Source organism: Nesoenas mayeri (genome assembly GCF_963082525.1).
Source record: "Nesoenas mayeri genome assembly, chromosome: 13".
NCBI lineage: Eukaryota > Metazoa > Chordata > Aves > Columbiformes > Columbidae > Nesoenas > Nesoenas mayeri.
Genome location: NC_137550.1, coordinates 16,175,757 through 16,200,357, shown reverse-complemented (window position 1 = coordinate 16,200,357; position 24,601 = coordinate 16,175,757). Strand labels below are relative to the sequence as shown.

At 39.6% G+C, this 24,601-nt stretch overlaps 1 protein-coding gene across 1 annotated transcript in view; it reads left to right on the top strand.

The window, feature by feature from the left end:
• The window catches only part of AFF2 (ALF transcription elongation factor 2), a gene marked incomplete at its 3' end in the record, with an annotated part of 325,091 nt that overhangs the window by 81,205 nt on the left and 219,285 nt on the right, over positions 1-24,601 (top strand). Inside the window, exons 2-3 of the mRNA XM_080352396.1 lie at positions 3,604-3,724; positions 10,073-10,963. Of these exons, the coding sequence (XP_080208522.1) occupies positions 3,604-3,724; positions 10,073-10,963 (1,012 nt within the window). The remainder of the gene's footprint in view (positions 1-3,603; positions 3,725-10,072; positions 10,964-24,601) is intronic.

Here is a 24,601-nt window from a genome sequence, read left to right as displayed (position 1 = left end):
GCTTGCAGCTGTTTTCTTCTCCATCTCTTTTTAAAAAGTATTTGCAAAAGTCTGTATTTATGATTTCCTATTCTTCTGGCTTAAGAGGAGTCATGAAATATCTCTCATACTAATGAGACAGACTGAACTCTGGTGTTTCTCTTGGTATCTGACTATAGTTTTCACTGACACCTTCACTACTAATCATATATCTGTATTTCACAGAACATTAATTAAGCTAAATACTAAACATAAGTCCCAGAGATTGCATCGTGGCTGCTTTAAGAGTTTCTGGAGAGCATCTCATTAGGTTCTCACTGTGCTGTAGCCTTAAGATCTAATCAACATCCCTCTTTGAATTACAAGGAACCCAAAGAAGTTGTTATCCTAATCTGTGTATGATCTTACAATATTTGACTTTTGTAGCCATAATCAACGCCCTGTCAAGCATTCCCATAGGAAAAGTACAGAGAAATAAGCCAAGTATTTGACCTGACAAGATGAGCAACCACTTCCTTTTGAATAGATACTTTGTACACTTAAGGCTATTGTGTGACTGTGAGAGTGGAAAGTTCAAAATGAACCTTTTTTTTTCTTTTTTTTCTTTCATAAGAGAATATATGAGATATTTGGATGGATGGAGAGGCAGCAATTCACTCAGGGCTTTGCTTGTGTTGTGAAATGCATGCTCACAGTTTGATAGTGTGGAGACATTGCTGGGGTTCAGGCTGTGAGGTGCGCTTTTGTGCTCACCTCTTGGGAGCATGGAATAGGTATCTTTCATAAACACATACTGTTTTTTTCAATGTTTTGCTGTTAACATTGTAAATATTGTCCTAGCTTAAGTTAATGTCTTTTAAAGTGATTATGCCATTTTGAATTACTGCTGTTTTCATGCTGTTCAAATGAGTGGTTTTGTCAAGTGTCACAAAATATACCTAAATAGTGTTAGAGTCTTTGCTTTTTCTCATGTTATTGCATAAGGCCTGACTCAGTTCCCTAAGTACTTTCTGTGCTTGAGACCAGAGCTGGCTTTTAGATAACAAAGTGCTGGAACCTGGCATGAAAGGTGAGATCTGTGCTGTAATCTGCGATTCTCTTGTCTGTGTGTTCAGTGGCCAGATTCAGTTTGATTGGAATGGGCCTGAAATTCCAGGCCAAAGTTGCCATGGGGAAACTGTAAAATGCAGCTCTGACTTTCATGAATAATTCTTTCTGAAGTGGCAGTGGCTGGGATAGGACTTCTCCCATAAGCAAAGATGACTTATGCAGGATATAAACCCCTGCTTACGCTAGATCCACTCTGCTGGTATCAAGACTGGGCTTCTGACTTTCTAGCGATCTGATCTGTGACCCAATATATGCATCAAACTGCCAAAAAAACATCTGGAAAGGTCTCCTGTGAGAGCAGTGAATACAGTGTGTTCCTACTGTTTCTGGGCTAAACCAGCCCCCTATTCCAGATGAGTTGTGGGGAGAAATGGAATCAGCCTTGTCCTCATCTTCATGTACTAATTTGCGAAACAGTTTGTACTCACTTATTGCCATACCTATGGATTTTAATCTTGATTTGGGATGCAAAAGGGAGACTTGTGCCTCCCTTCACCTTTCCTTCACTTTTTAGTCAACAGGTCGCTTGTGGTTTGCAGTATTGCGTCAGCAATTTCCCTTTTGTCTCCCTCAGGAAACCAACAAATGGTTGTATAGGTTCTCCAAAAATACCAAGAATGATTATAACAAATGTTCTGGAGCTTGGTGCTGGTGCCAGTGATGTCACTGCATCAGGAGGTGTTATAAATAAATCAATAAAACGTGGCATCTTTTCAGCCTTCTAACTTTGATTTCCATCCACATTTTCCTTCTCTTTCAGCTCTACCTATGTAGGTGGCTTTGCATTCTGTTTACAAGGCATGGTTGAGCCTTATTCAGTCCAAGCTGGAGTGATCTTGAATTGCTTAAACCAGTTATTAATTCATATTTTTAATTTAAGAATCTCATTATGGCATTAATCTGTATTTTTTTTCCTCTGTACAAAAACAAGTACACGAGTGTAAGGATACATGGAGTCATCAGGCAACAGACATATGCTTTGCTCTGCTCTCTGCAGGGCTTGCAGGTTCAAACACAACCTGCCTGAATCATAAGAACTTTAATTGAGTAGATAAAGAGGTCCTCATAATTATAAACTGCAGTAGGTATAACAAGAGGCTAAATACATAGCTGTGGTTTTAATTAGCTGGTGCTTCAAATTAGTAATTGTGGTTTCACTCAGAAATCAGTGACTTTATACACTGTTAAAGCCTCATCGCTGTGCAGTTCATTCCTCATTATATCTCTCGGTGTGAAGCTTTCAATACAACATCATGCTGAGCTAAAAAGGCAAAAGTTGTAGATATTTGGTTATCTTCCAAGTGCAATTGAGCTCTATGGAGATTTAATTCATTCGTGCCAGAGATAGGTGAACTAACTGCTCTTTATTACATATGGAGTATGTATGTTTGTATGTGTGCATTTGTACATAGATGTGCTAGTATGTCCAGAATCAATCAGGGAAGTACTGCCTACAACAGATAAACGTCAGTGCACATACTGAATCTGCTATTCAAATTGTCGTCTGGAATTTGGTAGCTAATTAACTGACACAGAGCAGAGCCAAAAGCCTCATAACAAATCAAATACGGGTTGAAAGCACAGAAGTGTCCCTCAATGCTTGTCACATGAGAGGTTGTCAGTGCAAGCTGAAGCATGCATCTTTTCTTTGCCTCTTCCCTTTCCTATTTTTCCCCCTCCTTCAGGGTTTTAATTATATCTTTTCCCTCAGAGGAGCAGGAGGTAGTTTGTAAAGCCAAGAGACCGAAGTACTTGTGTGCTATTCACAGGGGAGAAGTGAATGTGGTCTCTCAGCTTGTCATCTAGGTCTGGCAGGTGCACAAAGTAAGCTGACATACAGATAAGTGCCACTCGCCATGGCTACACTGAGGCACTAGATCCTTTTCTGTTTGTTTGCGTGTAGAATTATCTGATACTGGAATCAACTATCCTAAAGTCTCTTCTGAGACCTTGCTGCGAACACACTTTTTTAAAACCCCCTTGACGCTCGCAATGAAGCTGTACATAAATTTTAACAAGTACCTGGGACAGAATTAGGTGCTCTAAATCACACGAGGCTGAACTGGAGCATTGGAATGGATGCAGACAAGTGTTACACAGTTAAATAGATATGAAGATGCTGCTGTGCTTCCTTGACTTTGCACTTGCTCTCTCTGCACAGACACTTCCTTTGTGGGCACACATGCATGTGTGTGTGCGCATGTGTATTCTACAGGCTGTTCATACAAAGGTGTCAATATGTATTTTATTTTTTTGCATAATGCTCTTTTAATTTGAAAAGAACATTTTTGACAGTTTTTATTTTAGAAGTATACTGGTTGGTCTACTGCTCAGTTTCATATGATTCCAAGTTTACCTTTGGGAAAATTATTCAGTGGCTGCTTCTTTCTTTCAGAATCATCCTCAGGAGTTGCATCATTTCTGATGTTTCACTGCTCTTACTGATAGTAATGAACACGTAACTAAATTATGGGGAAAATAATGTGTTGTCTTTTTTGTCTTTCTCTTCTTCAGTCACTATGAACAAGACCGGAGTGCACTTAAGCGGAAAGAATGGGAGAGAAGAAACCAGGAAGTCCAGCAAGATGAAGATCTCTTTGCTTCAGGTTTTAACCTCTTTGGGGAACCCTACAAGGTAAATAGCATTGTTATGCTTTACATTTTCAGAATGTCTTTTATTTGAATGCATTTTACAGATACAAATAAAGCTTCTCATCACTTGTAAGAAATGAAAGTATTGCATCTGCCATGGTACTTATACTATGGAATAGACTGATTATCCAAATCAGCATATGGCAGAAGAGCAAACTCAGTGCTTTGCTCAGCATTACATACTAGCATTGACAGAGTCAGGAATTTTGGTTACCATCCAGTTCAAGATTTCTTCCTTTAAACACACAGCAAAGTCCTGCAGTAGAAGTATGTGCAGCAGATATCTTTACAAGTGAGTTTGTACCTACAAACCTAGAACTCAGTTCTTTTCTTTTTAAGAAGGAAATATACCTGAGTTGTTAAAACCAATGTCCTCTCTGTAGATAATGAGTCCATAAGCTTTCTTGTGCAATCATAACCTTCCAAAAAAGGCTTTTAGGAGACTCTCTGATACTTTGGGGAGCATAACAAGGGTATGAAAGGGACTTATGACAAGTCTTATTCTCTCTAAGGAGCTTTGCTGCCTGAGATTTTCATCACCAAGGGATGTCCCCTTTTGTGATTTCTGCTGCTTTGATTTCCAGTAAGACATTCCCTGAAGAATTCATCAGAATGTAAATTTCCATATCTCTTTCTCCTCCCAATCAGTGACATCCATTGAAAGGTCACCACTTCATCTTTCCATTTTACATTGTTAGCAGCTGTAGGGAGGATGAAGGCTCTTTGAAAATCACCCAAAAAGGAGGAGGAAAGACCGGCATTATTATCAAATGGTGTCTAATAATTATGGACTGGGAGAGCATAACGGATACACTTGACTCCTAGCTGTACTTTGGTTCAGGCTGACGAGGGAGCATCAGGCCTCACATCCTTGGAGTGAACTTGTGAGCTGGAAAGCCCTGGCTCAAGTACAAGGGACTAAAAGTGTATTGAAAAAGATTTTGAAAGGTCGTTTTAAAACCCAAAAGTGCAAGATAATCAAAGTACAGAAGAAGATATCAGAGCTAAAATGAAGACATCTATCTTGTCTGTACTGTTGACTAGCAACCCGGCTACTTCACCCTATAAAGATCACCATAAGGATGGGCCAAATTTGAGCACTGAACTGCAGCAGGACTGCATGCCAGCTAACTGTCCCTTTCAAGGATAGACATTCCTTACCTGAGACCGAGATCCTTCCTTATCTGTGACAGATCTTCAGTAAGTGACTGATAACATGCCGAATTAGTGGCACAAAGCATTACTATTTCAGGTAGCTACTCAATATTCCATTAGAACTAAACTGTTGACCGGGTGTGAGACTAAGACTGAAACCAGCTAGGCTACAAAAGGAGTTAAAAAAGCAAGAGGGTCTGCTCTGAACCTCATGACTCAATGGGAACGTCCTCCTTGCTCTTTGTGTCCCTGGTATCTGCATTAATTATTCTAACTTGATTCAAAGTCAATTTTCCTTTGTATGTTTCTTCCATGCAGTAATTAATAAGGTGAACCTTGCCATCAAACTTATTGAACCTTGTCAAACCACTGTTAAACTGGGTTAAATTCCATCAAACTTACCGTCAAATTATTATTTTACCTCAATAAAACATATTGCTACTTTTCTCTTTTGAGTGAGGTGCGTTCCACTCATCTGTGATGGAGACAGCTTCAGCCAAATAAGTACGATGTACTAGGACAGTTTGTTAGTGGAGTCATTTTGTTTTTATAAAAATCTTATCAATGTACTTATTTCTGCATTGGACCACACTTTAGCATTTTGGGGGGAATAATAGCTAGCTATGAACTGATTTTATTGAGACTTCCTGCAGGTCATGCAAATGTTTTTGCTCAAGTGAGTGGTCATTTGGATTTTGGTAGATAGACTAATATACAAATCACTGCAAGGCCTGTTTCACACAGAAAGCTGCACCCACATTTTCTCTTCTGGTTGCTCTCAGTGGGACCAGAATGAGCTAAAGCACTGCCCAGCAAAGACAACTGTTGCAGCCTGTGGTGGGCACGAGGTCCACATCCTCAGCTGGGCTAGCTCTGCTAATGAGATCAGCTCAAGGGATGGCTGATACATTTCTGAAGGATCTGGGAGTGTAATGTAAGATGGGAACTACAATGACAAAGAGAAGGCTGGGAAAATCACGTCTCAGGAAACATAAAATGTCTCTTTTCCTTTATTTTATTCCCAGACTTTGTGTCCTTACTTGTTTATCGTTCCTTCATTTGCTTCAACAGTAACCTAGAGAAGGGACTGCTGGGGGAAGGAATACTACCACTGCTGTTCTGATGTTTGAAAGACTAAACAACTGGCAGATGTTTTAAGATGGCTCTAAAATTGGGGATATTCAAACTTGCTCCAAGAAAGGGGCCCAAATTTTCTCTTGGAGCTTACTGCCATTGAGTATCATGAGATGAGTGGAGTATCTGCCTCCATCTATCATCTCTCTGCTCTAGCTGTTAGAACATCTTTATTTCAATCTCTCTGTCAAATTAAATGTAGGTTATCGTTACAGCTTTGGACAAGTGCATGTTTCTACGTCGATTCTTTGTAGCATATGTATGTGTACACATACATGAAAAGAGATGCTTATTTCTGTGAGTGTATAAAATATGTGCTTCTTAAAAGATGAGTGTTCTTTGGAAGCTCCACCTTTGACAGGTTGATAACATCCAGCATTGTTTTGGGAAGGTCGGGCAGTGAGGGCTGTGTTGCGCTTTAATGCAAGTGAGTTGAAGGTTTTACCTTCAAACTCTGGTGCAACCTGCTATTGCTTGACTTTGCAGAAGTGATTAGGGAAGAGCTCGTAGTATCATGACAACAAACATTTGAAAAAGCAATGTCAGAGTTTTCCTGAGAGAAGCTGCAATTTTACTACTGAATTGTTGATACCTTTTAATCTTTTGAATTAGTAAAGAGTTTCAGAGATGAGTATTTCAGAGAAAACAGTAGGAGTATTTTTGTTACTTTTCAAAGGGATTGCCTCAGAAGAGTTCAACTTGAGAAGGAGAACCCAATAGGCATCATTTCCATGGGGGAGCCTTTGGTGAATATTAAATCATTTATCCCTTCCATGCTATTCAAGCTTAGCATAAAAAAAGAGCTCAGCTTCTAATCCATGGAGGTTAGTCTAACCATGAGGCATGAGAAAGTGAATGAATTATGAAACCTCAAGTTTCATATGAATTTTCACAAAACCCTTGTAAATTGGGCCTAAGAGTTTGAGTGCATTAGTTCTTTTCTTTGTAAAACTATAATGCAATAGCTAGCTAGCAAATTAGTCTTCCAATAAGATTCTATTACAGATCTTTTTTGAAAGCAATAGAAGCAAATGTAGGAAGGTGTACATTTCCTAGAATGAGGGGGAAGGCTACTCGCCGTGAGTCACAAACCAGACGTGTAATTTATGCCTTGGAATACTCAGAAAATGCTGCATTTCCTTGATAGCGGCAAAATTGCGATTCAGCATGCTGTTCAGCAAATAAGATGTACAGAGGTTTCCTTTAAGAAATGAGGCAGTTATCCAGAATATGAAGGTAGAAATTGTCCCCAATCCAGAATTAAGAAAGAACAACCAGAAATTATGACTGGATTTCATGTTTGTCTTGCTGGTATTCAGGCTTGTCAAGAATATTCTGCTTCTCATGAGGGCCCTGAATTTGTTGAGGAAATAAAAACATTAATGTTGTGCTTTAAGTCTTAAATGCAGGTAGTACACTTACACTACACACCTGAGCTTATTCAGGTTGTGATGCGTAAGTCTGGTCTTAGTTATGTGTGCTCTAGTGTTATTTAAATATAAGCCAAATTGGCACTCACATTCACAATGTGTTTTTTGCATTGCATTCTGGTCTAAGTGTAATAATCCTTCCATTGACTTCAATAACTATTGGATATGAGCTTTAGTGCACTTAAAATATGCTAAGGATGTTTAAATTAATTTAATCTCCATGCTTGTCAGGAAATGTACTTTTTCACTAATGCTTCCAGTAAATGACTACAAATAGTAATACCTAACATGCAGTGTCTTTGATCCCCAGGATGTGAACATTTTGCATAAAAGTGTTAATATCAAGCAAAATTATATTATCATTATGTGCCATGTAAAAGAAAATCAGTTGAATCAAATACCTCTAACACAGAAGTTATTGAAAAGTGCTACATTCCAATGAAAATATTGATTCCCTTTGTGAAGATCTAGACAAGAGCCATTTAATGTGCTATGACGTTGAAGGGTAACAGTGATGATATGTTGTCAGTACTTTATTCTTTCCTTAGTGGTGTTTGTTGTTGTGGTTTTTTTGTTTGTTTGTTTTTTAAAAAAGCACCTTTTGCTTTCTGGGAACTAAGCCAAATGCACCCTGGAAGTGTAGCTGAACCACAAGTGAAGGTTGGTGGTCAGGCTTTCTTTGAATGCTTGGTTGTTTCCCCATATGCTATCCCATAAGGAGTTAAAGTGTTTGGGGAAGGAGGAAACCGAACAAGTATGTAAGTGTTTAGAGTTCGCATCATAATTCCTGCTGGGCCCTTGAGCACAATGGAATCTCCTTGTTTTAAATTTGGGGGTTGAACAGAGAGAGGCTGGTTTTGGCTGCTGCCCAAACAGCTCATTGTGCAACTCAGTTGAAGGAGACTGCTCATATACAAAGAGCCTATTCTTGGCTTAGCTAGAATATAATTTTTGCCACTAAAATGACCAACCTAGGGACTTAGTGAATAAAAGTGATTCGTGGTTCTCCACAACTGGGGTTAATAACTGTGTCAGTTAGGAGCTCTGGCAAAATGTATATAGATGAGAACAACATTGAACAGTTAATTTTTAAATCACTGCCTCAGTGCAGTGGTAATATATGTTACAATCCCTGAGAATGAGGAAAAGGAAATTCGCATTTATTATCTTTTTCAATGTTTTTTTATGGCATGTGCAGTACTAAGGAAAAAAAAAAAATCTGCAATATTCTTCTCATCTTCTGACTAGTTCAGCAGTGGGTAGTAGAAGCAGGTATTTCAGAAGCAATCCATGCGTAGATATTTAATTTTTTGTCATTTAAACTTCTGCTTAATACTTGAGGAAAATGGGATCACGGGCGTAGCAGGATCCCTTATTGGCAAATGAAGCGCAACACCCTCTAACCAAGTAGAAGCTCATAGTGCTGCCTTTCCCCATCTTTGTAGCCTGGTGTTCAGGTGGTTTTGGTCTGTGGTACTACTTGTATTGAGTGAAAAAATCCCCAAACATAAGTCTAGTTGGCTGTATCCTGATGTATGTGTGTTGCCCCCCCCACTTTGAGTCTTGTAAAGTAATAAGCACGGGGAATAATGTGTTTTAGTTCTCTGCTGGTCATTTCAATGGAACATAAAGGTTAGTACATAAAGGTCAGTAAAGGCAGGTACTTTGGGTCTCTGTGGGGTTAAAACAGAAAGAGAAAATAAATTAGCCGCATATTAATTATAAATTCTAGCTTATTTGTCCAGCTTTTTCCAAATGAAAGGGAAAAGAAAAAAGAACAAAAAAGCCCACTTCATGCTTCAAAAGAAAAAGTATAATAGCAGCGAAACACCAATGAGTCAGTATTTATTTAATAATTACTGGAATTCAAAGAAAAGCACAATTCACAAATACGACCAGCCTGCAGACAACAGAGGAATCCCAATACTTAAGAATGTGGCAATCACATCTATTTAAGTTCTATAAGAAAATATATTTGAATGATCTTTTATTTCACGCTACTGTAGCATTTGAGTGGGTAGAAGCTTTTTCTTTTCTGGATTCAGATGGTAGATACCTCAGGTCAAACTGAACCCTCTATAGAAAAGTAATTGGAGTTATACTGGAGTGAAGAGTTTGGCACTCTGCTTATTACAGAATGCCCAGCTTCTATTTATGGCAGGACTATGGGTCAAGGGGCTGATAGAGCAATAACGTACTTAAATAAACTGTGCGATTGCAATTCAAATGCTCAGTAGCCAGTAATTGCACGTTCGTGTTTTGCACGATAGGAAATGTACAAGCCCAACATCTCTGACATAAAACCAGCTTATTTTGCTCTTAACATCCATAACTGATGCAATTTAAACACTTCTGTGAAAGCATATTTAAGAAAATGGGAAGCAGTAGACAAGCGTTACTCATGCAACCCTGTTTCAAGAGATTATTTGAACACAGTTATTGATAGGTTTTTCTTGCATAACATATGCAAAATGTAATTGAAATTAAATTAAATGTCAGCATGACACCATTAAACAGCTAACATTTGCCATGTTCTAAGACAACTATTCTGAGCAGTAACTTCATAATAATGAATTTACTCATTCTTTTCCTTTATTTTTTTGATATTTTAGACAAATAAAGGTGATGCCCTTGCAAACCGTGTCCAGAACACCTTGGGAAATTATGATGAGATGAAGGACCTGTTAACCAACCACTCCAACCAGAGCCACCTTGTAGGAATCCCAAAGAATTCCATCCCTCAGACACCCATTGACAAAAATGAACAGAGCTTTTTCCCAGAACCGAGAAACAGGATGATCCCATCTCATCAGATCAGTGGCCACTCGTCGACATCAATGCCTCCACCCTCTTCATTGTCATCTAATTCTACTTTGCTACACAGTCACCAGAGCAGCAGGAAGTCGAGGACAGACTGGTCGCGCGGTGGTCACAACTCTAGTGGGGCCCAGCCAAGCCAATCCAGTAGTCAGCAGAGTCGGACAAAGCACAGCTCTTCTCATGACCAGCCACAGGGCAGGTATGAAGACCTTTATAATTGTCAGAGTGAGCAGCATAAAAGTGGAGGAACCGAGGAAGCCAGTTCAATGGCAGCATCTTCCCATTCGAGGCGGCACACTCATTCCAAGTCAGCAGCTGGAGAACATACGTACAAAGAAAACAGTCATTCGAAGTCACCCACAGAGCTTGAGTTTGCAGGTCACGGTTCTGGATCTCCACTTCCTTCCACTTCTTTGTTATCTGCAAACAACAGTCTTTCGACCCAGAATTTCCCCCCAGGACTTCACTGTAAGAACAGCATGGTCCAGCAAAAGCCTACAGCATATGTCAGGCCTATGGATGGCCAGGACCAGGTACCCAATGACTCACCTGAACTGAAACCTCCCATAGAGATTGAGAGTGGATATGGAAATCAGTCCTTTGGAACACTGCTGGAAGGAAAAGTGAACACACCTAGTACGAAGAACAAAGTACCAAAGCTCAACATTCCTCCTGTTAGTGAAGTAAGTAGTTTAAAATGTCTTCTCTCTAGTACTGCTTGAGTATTTCATGCCCTAAATATTTTTCTCTGGAAATATGCAGTTCCATTTCCTGGAATTGCAGTCTAAAACATTCATTTTTTTTTTTTCTAGAGTGTGCATGACTACTTTTGGCTAAGTTTGTTGTGCTTGTCCCAGTAGCAATATTTAATGAAGTTTTAAAAGCACAGTTTGGAATAATAACATTGTTTGTTTCTGATTAATATTGAAAGGCTAGATCTCTGTTGGGTGTAACATATTTATATCAGCTAGAAGTCTGGACAGAGAACTCTAGTATCTCAGTTCATCTGCAGTTTTCACCCTTGCATTTTCAGTTAGGAGCTAGTTTGATTGAAAGATTGCTGTTTCAAATGCTAAGGACCAAAACAGAGTGTTTAAATTTCAGTGATACTAAATAGTTCCACCAGTGGGGAGTTTATTTGCAGAATTTGCTAAAGTCCTATTGCTTTTAATGGAATTTATGCGACTTAAATTCTAGGTAATGCGTATGAAAATGTGTCCCATTAAAGCTTTTATGCATATTGAAGTGCTCTTAATAGCGGGATTCGGTCCCAATATCTGCTACCAACAGTTTAAGCTGGTGAATTTTGCACTGCTGGTCAGTACTGTAGTCCTGTGAGGAACACTTCAGTTGGTTCATAGTTGTGTCCATTCCAAGTGCAGATGTATAATAAGGATACCAACTGAAGTATTTATACTCTGTATATATATTTTTTTTCTCTTATTCTGAGTTTCTCTAAAGCAGTAACCTTTGCAAGGTAGGTTTATAGCATACATATGAGCAGAATTGCAATATGGGTTTTTCATAGTTTTCTGTTTTCCCCAAAAAAATATTTCCTCGCTTGGTAATATTTTTATACTAGGAAGGAGGAACGATGCATTCTTAAACCACTTTATTGCAAAAGGTCAGCTTTTTCTACTGGAATAATTGTTTCAAGCCAATAATTTGTTTGACTATTTAAAAACTTGATGTTATTTATTAACATTCCAGGCAGCAACAAAGACTGATGTGTTTTGCAGTAGAGCTTGGAATAATTTTCTGGGAACGGCATCTGAAAACAGTAAAAGGCCTATTTATATCAAGTGCAAGCTGAGGGTTGCTTGCAGATGGTGTTTTATTAGAAAATGTATTTGTTAATAAACGTAGCTTTGTACAAGATTACTTTACAGATGTTTCTGTTTATTTTTACCTTAGGTTAAAAATCTGCCGATGTAGATGGCTTCATAGTCTGTTGCGATTTGTCACTAGCGTTGTTTGGCGAGTAAATAATTGCATACAAAGGAAATAATGATGTTGCAAAAGCAAATACATTTTTTTTTCCCTTTTGCCATCTATTAGCACTATGAGTCAATAGGGGCACTTTAAAGTGCAGCATTAATATGAAGTATTTTTGGAAACAGAATGTACCTTTTGCAACTTGTATCAACTCTTCAGTATGTGTTTTTTCTTTCTTTAATTTTTGAGTGAAATCCTGGCACTGTTAAAAGCAATTGAGTTGTTAGCAGTGTTTTTTGGGTGCAGAATTTTACCCACAGTCTTTTTTGAGTGGCTCGAGGAACCTCTGATGTGAACAGTTATTTTTGGAAAGATTCCCAGTCGCTCAGATGAAAAATTACATTGTGAAGAATTACACAGATGAAAAATTACATTTGTTGCTATAGCTGCTTTAGTTTATATCCTGTGCAGTGACAAGTATAGGTGTATAATTAATTTCATTTATGATCAGATAAATGGTAAACTCTAGGCACTCTAGAAATGAATGCAGATAATAATCTTAAAACAGTCTGTGTTGTAAGAGCGAACAATAATTTGAAGCGGGAAAGAAAACCCAAAGCTGTGTTAAGGTGACTAATAACTTTCCCATCCAATACAGAATATGTGACAATAGCTGGACTGATGGATCTCTCACAGGCAAATCTCCTCCTGACTTTGGAGGGTTGGATTTTTTTCAGTTGTGTCAGAACTGTGAACTTTGGCCTTCTGTGTTTTTTCCACAGATGTGTATCCTGAATTTGATTTACCCTGCGTTCAGCAATAAAACTCCTTCCAATCCAATGTTATAGATAACTGGTTTAGTTTAAGCTTAATCAGAACTGACAGTGCACACCTGTGAAACCCATAACCTTTGCAGAATGACTGCAGCGAGTGGCTCTGTTGTAATCTTTATACAATTGATGTGGAGGCTTATGATCGTTCGGTGGTGCTTATCAATTTATGAACCTTCCCCAGCCACCTCGAGCCATAGCGATCCGCTGGAAACAATTTTGCTCCTGCTCCATGGTTTTCCATCCTGACGCTGTTCCAGCTGGTGATCTTCTTCAAACTAGCAGTAGGGGAGTTACTTTTTGGGGTGTTTCTCTGTTATTTGTTCTGTGGCTCTCCTGTATCTTTGAGTCCATTTTTTCAAGCTGCTAAGTGTACACACAGAGATTGCACACCAAAAGTTTTTCGGCGACTTCTCTCAGAATTCTGTGTGCCCTTAAGACGACGAATTCTGTGAAAAAATAAAGTCCCTAGGTGCTGAACCTGCAATAATGGCTTCTATTAGGACATGTCAAGTTGGACAAGAAAAAGAGTTTTTGCTGTCTTAAGCAGGGGGAGGGGGAAGAATAAGTAACCAAATATTTGAACAAGCAGATTTAGAAGATGAGTTCAGACTGATGTGGAAATATGATCTCATTTATCATGGCTTAATGGAATAGGATGTTGAGTGCCCTGGAAGCATTCTGCCATGTATAAGGAAGTGATCAATTTTACAACATAATTTGTGTCACTTGAGGTGTTGCTCTAAAAATCTTCACTTGTTCTCTGGGCCCAATTCTGCCCTCAGAGGTGCCCATCCATCTTTCAGCTCCTCCGGAGTGGACAAGGTTGTTAATGCCTTGCTGCTGGCATGTCTCCACTGTGCAATGTATTGCGGTTTAGTGATTTCTGAGTTTGGAAGAGATTTGTGGTAAGTTTACACAGACTTCCCAGGCTGGGCCAGGATGTGGTGTTAGCAGCACTTAATGCACCTGTGGGCTAATCCCAGCCCTGGATGGGGGGGTGTGATTTCCAGACCTTGACTCACGTACCCAGAGCTCGCTCAGACCTGTCTGCACCATGCATGGCCATTTCTACGAGAAAAATCATAACAGACTTTTAGATATGGCCTGGCCCTGGAGCTGAGACTGATAGAAAAATTGATGGAAAACCTCAAGCCGTAAACGTTATTTCCCATTCCTTTCGTATTAACTCACGTCTCTTTAGTCTGTATTTACATACATACTTACATACATGTATATATTAATTTTGAGCTTGCATTTAACATTTGGTAAGCTGTGGCAAGCCTGGAACGTAGCAAGGAGCTTTTGTATTATGTGGAATTCCTCCTACTTAAATTGCATGATGGCAGATGATTGTTACCACTCAGAGAACTGCATCGTTAAATCCTATGCATTTCTTCAAAAAAGTAGAGGTTAGAGACCACAATAACAGCTGATCTTCTCTCTGCTGCTTTAAAATCCAGCATATTGATTCATGTATGTATATTTAAACCTCTAGGACTCAGATGCTTACAAATTATTTCAAATTGACTAACTCAGCAGGAGATAGCTGAGGGAAAGCCTGTACTTTTCAGACTGGGCTTGAACACAAATTACCGAGAGTACCGGGTAAAGCAGAGGGTTTTAAGGTCTATGGGAACATCAGAAGAGGTGTTCCTGGAAAATTTCATGTGCAGTTCTCCAGAACAATGCATAGATTTCCAATAAATGTTTAGGGACAGGATATCAAGGGCAAGTGAGATAATGTTTGATTCTCAAGGCAGAGTTTCTGAACCTCACTGCAAAGTTGTCCTCATGTTCCTACAAAGTAGCAAATGCTCATGTACCAAATCTTATGAAAAATACAAAGCTAGGAACAAATCCAAAAGGCCTACAATATCTATGTCACCGCCCACTTAAGTAATGAAAAATGGAGAACTTCTATTTTGACTTGACTTCTAGGAAAATATTTTGACGGGTTCAGTATACTGCAAAGTGATAAGCTTCTGTTACGTGTTTCAAATCATTCTGTTATCACTGTGTGTATTGATTAGCTTAGTACTTTCCGAGCTAGCTGTAAACAAGGCTGCTCACTTTCTGCATTAAAGAGCAAGAAAAATTGACAGGTAGATAACCATATTGATTGAACCTAAATAGTAAATGCAAGAGGCTTATATATGACTTATAGTAGTTTTTATAGGAACCAAAGCCAGTTTAATTTTTTTGCTTTTTAATTGAATGGAAAGTAGCTGTCCTTAACCACGCCTACACCTTTTTGATATACGTGCTACTCTGTGTTGCCAACTCTAGTACATTACCATAGCTGCGGGCAAATCACTTTTTTCAGATGCAAGCTTTAAGTGTCCCCCAGACTGTGAGCTCTGAAGAAGAATGGACTGAATCATGCATTAAGCTGAAATCCCTTTGCTTGGTTCATATTTCAAAAGTCTAAGGCCAGAAACAAACCCAAAGAGCAGTATTTCTTGTAGTATTACAGGTTACAGGCATATGTTTTTCATTTGTAAATACTGTGAGAAGTAATGTTCTTGTGATACTTCTAAATGAACACCATATGACACCACTCGACTGAAGACCTCTTATTGTGGCCCTTTTAAGGCTACTGTCTGATTGGTTGGACAATTGCTAGAACAAACTATTAGTATTTTGCAGGGATAGCAAGAGGACAGCTTTCCTATTTTAAACCAAACCTAAATAAGCATATTGAGGGCCTGATTTTTCAACCACTGTGACCAATGGGAACTTTGCATTTCATCAAACTGCAGAAAAGGGCACTATAATTAAGTCACTTTAATAGGTGTAGTTAAAAGAACTGACCATGTATATTTGATTTGGGGAAGGAAAGGTTAGACATCTGCTTTCCCATTGTGTATTTGTCAGCGGTCAGTCAGTTTCATGGTGCTTTGAAAAGCAGGGATTTTTTTAAACGTTTTGAAATTCCTATTGCCAAAGTAACCCCTTAGAGGTGGTTTGATATTGGTACAAGTGTAAGAAATACTGTTATTCAAATGGTGTCATACAAAATGTCGCAAAGTAAAATGACTGTAAAGTTTTTGGAGAGAGCTGTAGTAGGATTTGGTGAGCTTGAGCAAAGATGTAGAGGCATCTGTTACTGGCTGCAGGGGGACTGGAGGGTGTATTCATGACCCTGCCAATAGATTTGGTGTGTGACTGTGGGACAGTTACTTTGTAACTTCTCAAAGTCATTATAGCCCAGTTAATTTATAGAGGTTTTTGAGTCAAACAGAAGGCAGAAATCTGTCAGTCCTGTTTCTCATTTTGATGAGTGGTCCTCAGCACCTTGGTGCATCTAAAAAAGGGGGTTATTATACTTGCTCTTCGCCTTTAGAGGAATATTGTTCGGATATCTGATAGAAAAGTGTTATTGTAGCTGCTTTTCCATAACTAAAATATATATTTTCTGCTTCCTCCCATTAATATAAAGAAAATGTCATAAGCCGTATAAAACCAGTGTTAAGTCTCGTGTTATCTTCACATTGGCTGGCATTGTAGTTTTGAATAATGACTAGGAGCTGGTAGAGCTAATTCTTCAGCATCTTGTTTCCATCCATCTGGCGTGCAAATGCATGAGGAAGGATGCTCTTGGATCTTGATGTCAGCTGACAAGGGGGTTGACCAGTCCAGCAGGTATTACCAAGTTGGAGTGTTTGCACTGTTTTTTGATACTGTTCTGGAACGTGACCTGCTCTAATAAATATCTTCTCTATGAACTGTGAAACAAAGAATATTCATATAAGAAAAGATGAGAAAAATGCCATTTTCAGGTATTTGAATTTTTTATGATGTGTGTTTTCACTCTGGGCTGTGATCAGCCCTCGAGTGAACAGCATGTGTGCTACTTACTGAGAACAAGACTGGCAGGTATTTGGGGATCAGCATTTAGCTTTCTGTGCTAGAATGAATGACTATTTGTAAACTTTACCGTCAGCTGTGTTAAGTATTATTTTATCTGATGCAAACCTTTAAAGTAACACAAAGCTATTTACTGTCACTGCCCTTTTAGATATTTTTTTCATAAATTCTACTATTCTTTTCTTTGTGGAGAGCACAGGAATTAAGGTTTTAAATAGTCTGAGAACACAGAAGACAAAGTACGGGCAAGACAGTATGCATACATTTTTGCAGGGGCAATGACAGCTGATGTGAATCTCCACTGGGACTGAACCTGAGGCTTCTCAGGACATTCTCTGCTTCTCAAACAGGAGTGGGGACCATTGCTAGGAGCTGCAGTTGACTTTCTCTCTGGGCCGCTCATTTAGTGAATATGGTGAAAACATTACACCTAACACACACACCAGTAAAATGTATAAAAAGAGGCATAAATACAAGAAAATCAGTGTGTGTAAATGTAGACTCAGAGAAGAAAGTTCTAATCCTGATGAAAATGGTAGTCAAGCAGAAAAACTGGACTTTGCTTTATCTGGTAGGTGTAGATCAGTAGGAAACAACTGGAAAGCCCTCCTGCAAATGCCAGGAATCCAGGCAGCTGAATGGTGCAGACAGTGTGATTAGCTATTGTGGAGGTAATGGAAAACTGAAGATAAACCACTGTTCAGATGCTATGTTAGCAGTTGAGGCTGAAATACGGCAGTGAAAGGTAGAGGAGGAGGGATTGTCAAACTGAATGGAGATTTACAAAGAATATTGCAAGAAGAAAAATAAGGCCTAGGGAAGAAATAAGAGGTTACTTATGCCACAGAGATGTACTAGACAAGAAGGAGATGTAGGTGTGATCTGAATAGACAGTGCTTCAGCTTTCAGGAGGAATGTGGTGACCATGAAGCAGGGGATGGACACTGGAAGTGAGAACAGGGAAACTGGACTCGCCATAGGGAAAAGAAAAGCTACAATACTCAGGTGTGGTCGGCTTTCTTAGGGAAATCACAAGAGTGTAACTTCTTAAGCTCATTTAATTCCATCTTGTGAAAAGCTGTGTATGATATGCAAGCAATTAACTTGTGATCCAGAAGGCAGCCACCTCCTGCTCTGTGTGCTTGCATTTTTACATGTGTAAGATGCTTACTCGCCTGCGTACCTCTGGGTATTTTGCATGCTTAGTTTGCTGAGATGCAGAATGATAGTCAGATTTTAAACTATTAGGGTAATACCATATGAATCGTATTTATAACGTACTTTCAAAGTGTGAAAATCAGAGGAGGGTCTTACATGAGTGTTTCTGGCTTTATGGCCAGAGCCACCCCACTACAAGCCAGTAGAGTCTGATTCAAGTGTGGAAAAGCATTTAGGAGCTGCAGGTGAAAACATCATATGGGAATACTTTAATAAAAAAAAAAGTGAAAGTTGAACATATAACTTGGCAACTCTCCATGAACTGCAGATATAGGCTAAAGTTATTTAGTTGGCAAACGATTGCTAGTGTATTAGCAAAGTTGGGGGGGGGAATCTAATTTCTGTATTTTGGCTTGTGCAGCAAAGAAATTCCTCCTACATAAATATGTTCATTTCACCTTCTGGGAAGTAAAGAAAGGAAACTGTAGCCGCAGTCTGTTATTTAATCTTCCTGAAATTAGCATTTGGTGCTCGAGAAGATTGAAAGATTTAATGCCAATGCCTTCCTCAAAAGAAAGAAATGACACACCACATATGTTTTAGTACTGGTTAGACTGTTAAATGGAATTAATCAAAATCCATGTTAAAATATTTCCACGTGTTAATTAGCAACGGTTTGGAACATTAAAATACATATTGGCTTGGGAATAAATTAGTGATGGAATATCAGATTGAGTTTGTGGGGTTTTAATTGCAACATAATATACTTTGTGTTTTAGAAAGGTAAATGTAAATACACTCCTATGAAGTGCTATGGCAATGTGCATTTAAAAATTGTGTAATAAAACAATCTAGAACAGGCTTTCGTTATGGTAGAGAGAGTGATCCCATTTCACATTTTAAAAGAAACATTAAATCATTCCCTCATATAATAAAGTGAGAGAAAAACAGTTTAAAAAATGCCAAGAGTTTCATCTCAAGCCAAAGGAAGTTTTAAAATTTCTCCTTTGAAAGTCAGGATGATGTAGCGAGTACCAACACCAGGTTTCCTGTTGTGAATAGAAGAATTCACTGTTGCCGTTCTGTTCCTTCTGGGTCACTGTGAAGTTTGTTTCCTATTCCCTCATGCTGAGACTTGAGAGCAGCAGAATAGCATAAATTTAGTTAAGTATGTAAATGAGACTGGACAAATGGGTGTATTCATACTCTTAAATTAACACACAGAAAGAAAGTAGAGATATCTGTGGTAGCGTTATGGACACCTCATGCCTGAGGATGGAGGCCATGCTTGGTTCGCAGATGAGGGAGGACCCATTTTTCTTCCTAGGGAGGGAATGATCATTTTTTTCCATGACAAAAGAATGTGTAGAAACCATCTCCAAGAGGTTTCCTGAAGCTGCATCCTGAGGTTGATCTCCCACAGTCGCATTGGTGGGGATGGTTGTGTGCGCATCCCGTGTGGGGAACTTAAAAACAAGGTAGGCGTTGATCTTATTTTTTCCTGTGGTTGCTGTTCAAGTAGCCATTTGTAAAATAACATTGTGTGTAAAGAAAAGGTTGGGGGAGCAGAGGGAAGAAGAGGCAAAGTAAGTAAAGATTCAGTCATTTTCCAGGCTAATGAGCCTGGTTTTGCTTGGATTTACCAAGATCTCTAAGAGGAGTCCAGTGATCGTAGGTGTAAGCCTCAATCCCCATTAATACTGCCAATTAATACTGCCAGTCTAAACATATTTCAGTTAATACATGCTGCTTTCCCTTGCATGTTTCCTCAGAATAATTTCCCATTGTTATATTCCCCAGATGTGTAAACTCGTTGGGTTATATTTCACTGAGCTGCAAGCTGTGACACTTAAATCCACAAGACAAGCTGGCAATTACTGCCGCTGTTTGTAAATATCCAGGCACTCATTTACATTTGCTGGTATTTTAAATATAAACATTGAGATAATGCATTGTTAAACATGTTAAAATGCTGACATGTACCCCTTGTAAACTGAGAAAACCATAAAGATCACTTGGAGGAGTCAGGATTTGGATTTGATTAGAGTTTACCTGAATGATGGCTTCACGTCCTGGTCAGTAACCTATGTCTGTGGGGTTTAATCTTTTTTGATGTCAACAAAGCCCAACTTCCATGTCATCAGAAACTAAAAGCATCTCAGAAAATATATAATTTCAACTAGCACATGCCAGTGACCCTTTAATTAGCTCAATTTTGAACCTCTCTTTACATCCAGGTGTAGCTTTCCTAAGCAGCTTCCTTGTGAAGTAAAACTTTGCGGTATGTTCTACATTGGGAAGAAGGAGAGATTGTAACATCTTCCATTCCCATCAACACACGCAGTTACACATTGACATGAAATATGGCATAAATTTAGCTAGGGAAATATTAAAAAGAGTAATTTTTATTCAAAGCAATTATTCTAGCAACCACATCATTTTCTGCACAATACCATCATCACAAAGGTCACCATTTAACATGGTTTTATGGTGAGGACCACGCACTGTGGTGTCATGGACCACAAATGGTTTGCAGATCCGAGTTTGGAAATTGGGGGTTTAGGGCTTTGTCAGTATTTCTGAAAGCAAAACTTTACCATTAAAGTTTCCTAAGATCTGTGGAGTCACAAAAAGCCGATGACGGGACTCTCATTGACTGACAATGACTGTCTGTGCCAACAGCTGACAGTTTTTCATTGTCACAAATTATTTCTTCCACCACCAGATAGAAAATGACTGTTCAGAGCAGAATGGAGGTGGGGCTGCATATGTATACAAAGAAATACATGTAAATCCCACTAAATTTGTGCTTACAACTACTATTGCTTTTTCCCCTCCATGTAATGATAAACTAGTTCTTGCCAGTTCCTTAAAACATAAAATACCCAATCTGCTGTACTCCAAAGAAACAAAATAGATCAGACTGAGGAGCAGACCCTTCTCTAAGGAGATGTGATTGCAAAATACAGCCAGATTGGACTTGTCTTACCCTTTGATGTTGGCATTGCTGTGCAAGTAATCCCACTAATTCCACATGAGGACTCAGGCTTTCTGATTTTGAATAGGAGCAGCAAAATTGGGCCATAAATGATCAGTCTGAATAAGACTTATTTAGGACTAGCAGGGATATAGAGAATTATTGCTCTTCAGAGGAGAAGAAAAATTAAAATTTGCAAATGCTGTTTTCATAAACACATTTTATTAAGATGTAACTGCACCTGCATTTCATCAAGAAAATGATTTGCTACAGTTTTTAATATACTTTGATATATTGAGTATATTTGATTTATTTTTATAATAATGCTTTTATTAGTATTTGACATACTTTAACTCTCTAGTCCCAAGTATCAGATATTGTGAGAGATGGCCTATTTATTTATAATTCTCATCCCATCTTTTCAGAACCAATGTTTTAACTATAATGAAGACTCCAGAGAAGCAAGCAGATTTCAGATGTTCAGCTAGATCATATTACTATTGACTTTGCTTGGTTACAAGGGCTGGGTGCTAGAAAGAAAAAAGGTGCATTTCTGTGAGCATTTTAGTTTATCTTATGAGCACACTTTGGAAACAAATCTGATCTTCTCCCAGTGATGCTCCTTGGTTCATTCAGTGGGAAGCTATGCAGGGATGCCCCTAACATGCTCCAGGTCCTCTCTGCTGCTCAGGAGAAGCCAGACTAGTGCCACGCAGCCCCTTTTGTCACCTCCTGTCCCCTAAGACACACACACTGTGTTCACTGGCTTCTTGGCATCAACTTTTCCTCTCCACAGATTGACTCCTGTTGTGTTGAGCTTCTTACCAATGTTGATACAGCTTAATTCTCTGACACTGGGATGGGTAGTGACCCGGGATAAAATTAACTGTCATGTTGTCATAGAAAGGGTGACTGACTTCTATAGCTTGACTGTAAGAGCTGTGAACAACTATGTGAGTAGGTGGCAAGAACAGAGAAGACTTTGCCTTCTCACCATGGGCTGCACCTCTACAGGGACAGCCAAAGTCTAGCTCTTTGAGAAGGTAAAACTTCTGTAAGTGACAGAGGCAACTTCCATAACTTAGCAGCTTAGGAGGGAGCTGATTTAAACAGCCCAGTGTGGGAGTTTTTCTATAACAAATCTTGAATGTGGTTTCCAAAGTGGGAGCCCAGAACAATTCTCCATGTTCTTGGCTGCTCCAATCATTTTGGTTTCTAGGGCGAAGCGTGTGTCAGGTCACTGAAGGACAGAAAGGAACAAAGGCATGAACAGAGAGAGGGATTTCCCCTTTCATTAGCCACAATAAATATGTTTGTTCAAGAACAAATAGCTGGAATAAGAAGACGTGCAGCTCTGATGCTGAAAAAAAGGCTATTTGTGTCAAATACATAGGAAATATTGTTCACAGATAAACCATTGTAAGGATTGTTCTTTAACAAGGCCAAGTTTACTTGGGATCCTGACTATGCACAGGCCCTATATTTCATTCTTTTTCCCATTAGCTAACATGAGGCATTGCATGGTGAGTAAAGATGTGATTCCAGTGAGCTGAGCTTTAAACTATTTCAACAGAGTCTAGTGCTTTACTGCAAGCTGCCTTGGACTTTGGTGCTGTCAGAAATCCTTACTGGGTGGAATTTCCAGCTTTAAAGTCAACAGCCAGAGGCAGAAAGAAGAGATGCTATTTCTGTGGTATGCCCTTAATAAAAAGTTTGCTTGAACATAACTCCCTAATGATAGCAAACCTGCGTATAATGGCAAGAGTATTTACTTGGCACTCTCCAGGATTACCGGTGGTATTTTGTTGTAATGGTGGAGATGGAGAGAGAATTCCAGAGAGACCCCAAGCCTGTGGCAGTAGAGCAGAGTGAGGTTAGTTCTGTGCCTGTCCCAGGCAGAGTGGTGGCACAGCTGGGCAGAGGGGCAGAAACAGGTTTGCTTTCACCAGTGCACTTGGAGCCCAGGCTGAAGGCAAATCTGCAATTAAAAATGTGGCAGTTTGTGTTGGTAAACCAGGAGACTCAACCAAGAGCAGCTGGAACTGAAGGCATGAGCTCCAGCCTGTGGCAGAGAACGTGAGGGACACCTAAAATGTGCTGAGGGTGCATTACCTGAACTGCCAACTGCTGCAGCCTCTGTCTGGGCTTCTCCAGAACCAGAACCTTTCTTGTTTTGGGGGTTCTTGCAGATCTTATCTTATTTGCTGTTCTGCAGGTACCTGCTTCTTCAAAGTACTGGAAATAAAGTTGAGTTCTGCACTGTTTGTGAACTTGAGCTTTTGTGGACTTCATAGATGATTATTTTTCTGGCAGTGGTATCATCGGTTTGTCTTCTTTGTGCATATGTACGAATCCAGATGTAAAACTGTAGATAAGCAGTATGTAGTCATATAATCACTTAGATCTACACCCACATTTGCAAAATAGGCTGAAAAGGCTTTCGCTGGCACAGTGGTGTGGTTTCACAATAGGTTACGCATGACAAAAGTGGAAAGGAATTACATATTTTGTGGCCTCCTCTCCTGTGACATAAAGCCACGTGGAGAACTTCACTGCATCTGGTTTCTGATTTTGACCCTGAACACAGACAAATATCACAGGCCCTAGCAATTGTAGTTTCTGGTCCTCCCTCCAAAAGTGAGACCCAAGGGAATTAGTTTTTAGCTGAACGCTCTCTGTTCTGTTCGGTGCTTAAGTTTACTGGCATTGCTTGTTTGTCTCTTGCTGAGTGGGAGCATACAAATACTTCTTAAATTCCTCTTTGTTCCCACAGCTACTTTCACACTTAGTCCGTCTTGAAACGAAGCGACATCAGCTTTGTCCACAGTGCCGGTGTCCCATGGCTCCCAGCACTGACCAGCTCCCCGCCGTGGGGAAGGGTGCAGGTCTCTACTGGGGTAGCCAGAGGAAGAAAGCAGAAAAGTTTAGTGTGTTGCCCATGGTGTAGGGAGCAGAGCTGTGTGGAGAGGAAGACACTGCACTCCCTAGGTAGAAGAGCAGAAAAATTAAGGCATCGGTGCATGGTTTAGTGGATGTTACAGAAAGATAAAGGGCCTGAGAAGGGGAAAAGTGCAAGGGAGGAACAAGGCAGGTACTCCCCCGTGTGTAGGCTGCTGGGCTCTGCCTGCCCAGAGGCGATCGCAGCAGGAGTGCCCACCTGGACAATGGAAAACCTGGGGGCTATTCCCTTGCCTGACTTCTCAACTGTCTCAGCCTCTTCCTGTGGCTGGTCTGCACCGTTTGCAGGGTGTGCCAGTGACTGCACCGGTGAGCTTTTACATCAGAGACTTCCGCCCAGCTCCAGTTTCCTATTTTATACCATCAGACACATGTTGCAAATAGCTGTGGCTGCGATAGCAATGCAACCTGTGCTCTGTGGTCACAGAAGAGCCTCAATATTTAAAGTGTAAACTGTTTGGTACCTGAGAAACAATCTGGTATCTTCTGTTAGGAAGCTTTGAGTGAGCAAGCTGCTCTTAAACCTTGACGTGATCATAGTACATGTGTATAAGGTGTGAAACCAAAGCTTCTGTGTTTATGTATAAGAGAAG